The following is a 4,550-nucleotide window of genomic DNA, read 5'->3' on the forward strand; positions in this document are numbered from 1 at the left end:
AAAAAAAAAAAAAAAAAAAAGAGAAAGAAATGAGATCGTCTACATTTTGGTTCAAATTCGTTTGAAGTTTGTCTTATAGGAAGAAACAAACACTGGCTGTGTACAGAACATTGCTGAATTTGAGTAGATAAAGTCCAACACTGCCATCTCCTCCGACATTGCTCTTCATCTGTCTCACACACATGACCCTCAGTAACCCAACTTCCCCCTGCCTTTTCTATAATCAGAATGAAGGAGGTGTTTTTTTTTTATATATATATTTCAGTTGTAAAATAAAAGAAAAAGAGTTGTAAAATTAAAGAAAAGAAGTTGTATGACAAAAGATCAAATAGTTTTAGCTTGGAAACTTCAGTATTTCTTTTAAATTTGAAGTTAGATTCTGTTTTAATAAAAAAAACTGTGACAAGTAGAATATCTAACAGACACCCATCTTCCACAGCCATGGTTGATGGAATTCATCATCCGTGCAGCCACCATGGACAATATCCATTGCCCACATATCCACTGGGAATAATGTCATTCACAGAACCGCCATGAATGATATCCAGCTTCCCAACGCACACAAGTTGGTAGACCAACTGCTGCCCTTTATTATCAAAAGGTACCACATAGATAAAAGAAATGGTTCAAATGTAAAAATAAGAAGGGGGTGGGGGGAAACAAAAAGGAAAAAAAAAACTGATCTCGTGGTTTTCAGTGTTGGAACAATAAATTATTCCCATAATAAATGGCAACTAACATTGGTACAAAGCCAGAAATTTAAGTGAAGGAAAAACTTTCAAATTTTATCGACCTCAGAAGGATGCAAGATAAAGTTGACCTCAGCAGGATATTATGATAGTGTCAAGGAACATTAAATACTGCATAGCATTTTGTCTGCTATTATTATCATTATGGTTTCAAATTTTGGTACAATCCCAGGAAGTTTAGGAGAAGCTGGGAGGGGAGGGGTGTCGTCGATTACATTGCTCCCCCCCCCACTACTTCACTGGTACTTTATTTTATTGACCCCCGAAAGGATGAAATGAAAAGTTAAACCTGAGTGGTATTTGAACTCAAGTGTTTGTAATAATCATAAGACAATGAAGAATAAATATTCCAGTGATTGTTTCAAAGAATTCAATAATGATAGCACTCCCATCTTGGTAATTGTAGCCCTAATTAAATGAGGTCTCAGAGCAATTAATGAAGCCAAGAATCAACTTTTCAGAAACGACCCATTATGTAATGCGCGCGCGCGTGTGTGTGTGTGTGTGTGTGTGTGTGCGTATATATATATATATATATATATCTATCTATATATATATATCATGTGACCAACCTGACTATTAGACCTCATTATATATTGCTGGTCACAATACTCTTTGCATTGAATGAATGATGGTTTTAGCTTTTGAAAGTGGTCAGACAACAGGTCAACCCCATACCACCCACCCACCAAAAGGGGGACTGGAGAAATGTGAAGGAAGTGTTTTGTACAAAAAACACAACGCGCCACCTTTTCTGGGAATTGAACCCATGATCTAGCAGCCGTGAGTGCAACACTCTAACCACTAGGCCATGCACCATTCACTCACACATGCACAGCATAGAATATTTAATTTCAAATGCACTTTTATTCCAGTAGATATTTTAAAGTGTGGATTAAAAACACCCTATTAGAATAACTCCCCACCCCAATTGGGGTTTTACTTATAATTAGTTATTCATCACTAAGGTACATATGCCACACACACACACACACACTTTCATATATACACACAGACATTCATGTATACACACAAACACATGGTTATTTCTGACCAATTTCAAGCTAGATTTTCAATTGTACCGAACAGTCTGACAGCCAAAATACCCCAAAATTTCCACAAGAATGACGATTCGGCAAGTCTAGTTAACAGCTCATGACAGATTGTCTACTCAAGCCCAGCAACGCTTTAATTTTTTGTTCTTTTTTCTTTTTTTTTTTTGTTGGAGGGGAGGAATTTCATCTTATTTGTTTGTTTTATCCACTGCAACTCCAAACCCAAGAAAACCTGGTAAAAGTTGCAAAAAGAGAACGTTTAATTAAAAAAAAAAAAAAAAATTGGATGGTGAAGAAAATTACAATTGAGTTTTTAATTGTTCTTTTTAGTGTGTGTGTTTTTTTTTCCGTCTTTTCTTTGTCCACACCAAATAACAGGTAAACTGTTCAGAAAATAATACACTTCCTCTTCTTTGGTGGCTCTGGAGGTTCCAAGGCAGCAAGGATGGCTTCATCAAACACATTCTTCAATCCTTTCTGAGAATGGGGAAAAAAAGAAAAAAGAAATTAAGACATACAGAAAGACAGGATAAAATTAAATAGTTTGATGTGACATAGTAGAAATATACTAAACATAAGATTCAGGTGTGGCTGAGTGGTAAGAAGCTGGCTTCTCAACCACATGGTTCAGTCCCACTGCGTGGCACCTTGGGCAAGTGTCTTCTACTATAGCCTCGGGCCGACCAAAGCATGGTGATTGGATTTGGTAGACGGAAACTGAAAGCAGACTGTTGTATGTGTGTGTTATTTCTTTGCTACCCACAAGGGGCTACACACAGAGGGGACAAACAAGGACAGACAAATGGATTAAGTCGATTATATCGACCCCAGTGTGTAACTGGTACTTATTTAATCGACCCCCGAAAGGATGAAAGGCAAAGTCGACCTCGGCGGAATTTGAACTCAGAACATACCGGCAGACGAAATACTGCTAAGCATTTCGCCCGGCGTGCTAATGTTTCTGCCAGCTCACCACCGTGTGTGCGAGTCCCCCATCACTGCTTGACAACTAGTGGTGTGTTTATATATCTGTAACTTAGCAGTTTGGCAAAAGAGACCGATAGAATAAGTACTAGGCTTCGAAAAATTATAAATCTTAGGCTTGATTTATTTGACTAAAACCCTTCAAGGTGGTGCCCCAGCATGGCCATAGTCTAATGACTGAAACAAGTAAAAGATGAAAGATAAGAGTAATTAATACTACCAATGATTTTCTTTTATTGTTGTTGTTGTTTTTCTGCTGTGTTGTTGTTGTTGTTTAGACAGATTATCTAAATCTTCTTAAATCAACAAGAGATCAGAGTAAGTCAAACAACCAGCTCAAGCAACAATCAAGCTGTAAACATTGTGGATTGCCCACCCATATCCACACCATTGTTCTAACGTCTACTTTTCCATGCTTGCATGGGCCAGACAATATTTACAGAGGTAAATTTTTCTACGGCCAAAAGCCCCTTCCTGCTACCAACTCTCACCCATTTACAAGAGGAAGAGGAACCAATATTTGGTCCCAGGCTAGCAAGTTCAGGAGGGGGGGGGGATATGTCAGTTACATCAACCCCAGTGCTCGACCGGTACTTATTTTTATCGACCACCCAAAGGGACGAAACGCAAAGTGGACCTCGGTGGAATTTGAATTCAGAACATTAAGACAGACGAAATGCTTAGCAACATTTCATTTGGCGTGCTAATGATTTTGCTGGCTCGCCACCTTCAAAGGAATCGATATTACAAATATCTCTCTTACCTGTGTCAGTGCTGAACACTCAACATATTTCACAGCACGTAATTCCTTGGCCAACTTCTCTCCTTGTTCATATGATATTGGCTTCTGTTTGTTCTTTGCCAATCTTTCTATTGTACCGGCATCATCTCTCAAATCAATTTGTGTTCCTACCAGCAGGAACGGTGTTTTCTGGCAATGATGTGTGATTTCTGGAACCCACTGCAAAAGAACATAGGAATATCTAAGAAAATCTATTTTACAGTGTAAATCATTAACAATGTGAAGGTGGTGGTGGTGGTGGGTGGGGCCGCAATCTTATCTGAACCTTACAGAGAGGAAGAGAGAGACAATATAGAAAAGAATTTCCATCTTTTGTGATCTTATTTCCACTGAAATATTACTGCTCATGTGTTTTAATTATAGAAAATAATCAAGACTATGCTGAATATGCAGAATACATACAAACGTACACACATGCACACACAGTGCTGAATGAAGAACTGCCCTGATAAATCTTTTAAAAGGAGAGAGACAGACAGACAGACGAACACAGACATGGACAGATACACTCAAAGAGAAAGAGAGACAGGCAGACAGAGAGAGAGAGAGAGAGAGAGAGAGAGAGAGAAAGAGAGAAAGAGACAGAGAGAGAGACAGAGAGAGAGAGAGAAAGAGAAAAAGAGTAGATCTATGACATAGGCGTAGGAGTGGCTGTGTGGTAAGTAGCTTGCTTACCAACCACATGGTCCCGGATTCAGTCCCACTGCGTGGCATCTTGGGTAAGTGTCTTCTACTATAGCCTCGGGCCGACCAAAGCTTTGTGAGTGGATTTGGTAGACGGAAACTGAAAGAAGCCCGTCGTATATATGTATGTGTGTGCGTGTGTTTGTCCCCCCAACATCGCTTGACAACCGATGCTGGTGTGTTTATGTCCCCGTAACTTAACGGTTTGGCAAAAGAGACCGATAGAATAAGTACTAGGCTTCTAAAGAATAAGTCCTGGGGTCGATTTGCTTGACT

The 4,550-nt window shown here is 39.1% G+C and overlaps 1 protein-coding gene across 1 annotated transcript in view; it reads right to left on the reverse strand.

Moving 5' to 3' along the window:
- Positions 1-196: 196 nt before the first annotated feature.
- Positions 197-4,550, reverse strand: part of LOC106879373 (cdc42 homolog) — a 66,542-nt gene continuing 62,188 nt past the window's right edge. The window contains exons 4-5 of the mRNA XM_014928898.2: positions 3,552-3,749; positions 197-2,281 (exon numbers count right to left, since the gene is read on the reverse strand). Coding sequence (XP_014784384.1) covers positions 2,192-2,281; positions 3,552-3,749 — 288 coding nt within the window. The 3' untranslated portion in view covers positions 197-2,191. The remainder of the gene's footprint in view (positions 2,282-3,551; positions 3,750-4,550) is intronic.

The sequence above is a fragment of the Octopus bimaculoides genome, chromosome 25 (genome assembly GCF_001194135.2).
Source record: "Octopus bimaculoides isolate UCB-OBI-ISO-001 chromosome 25, ASM119413v2, whole genome shotgun sequence".
Lineage (NCBI taxonomy): Eukaryota > Metazoa > Mollusca > Cephalopoda > Octopoda > Octopodidae > Octopus > Octopus bimaculoides.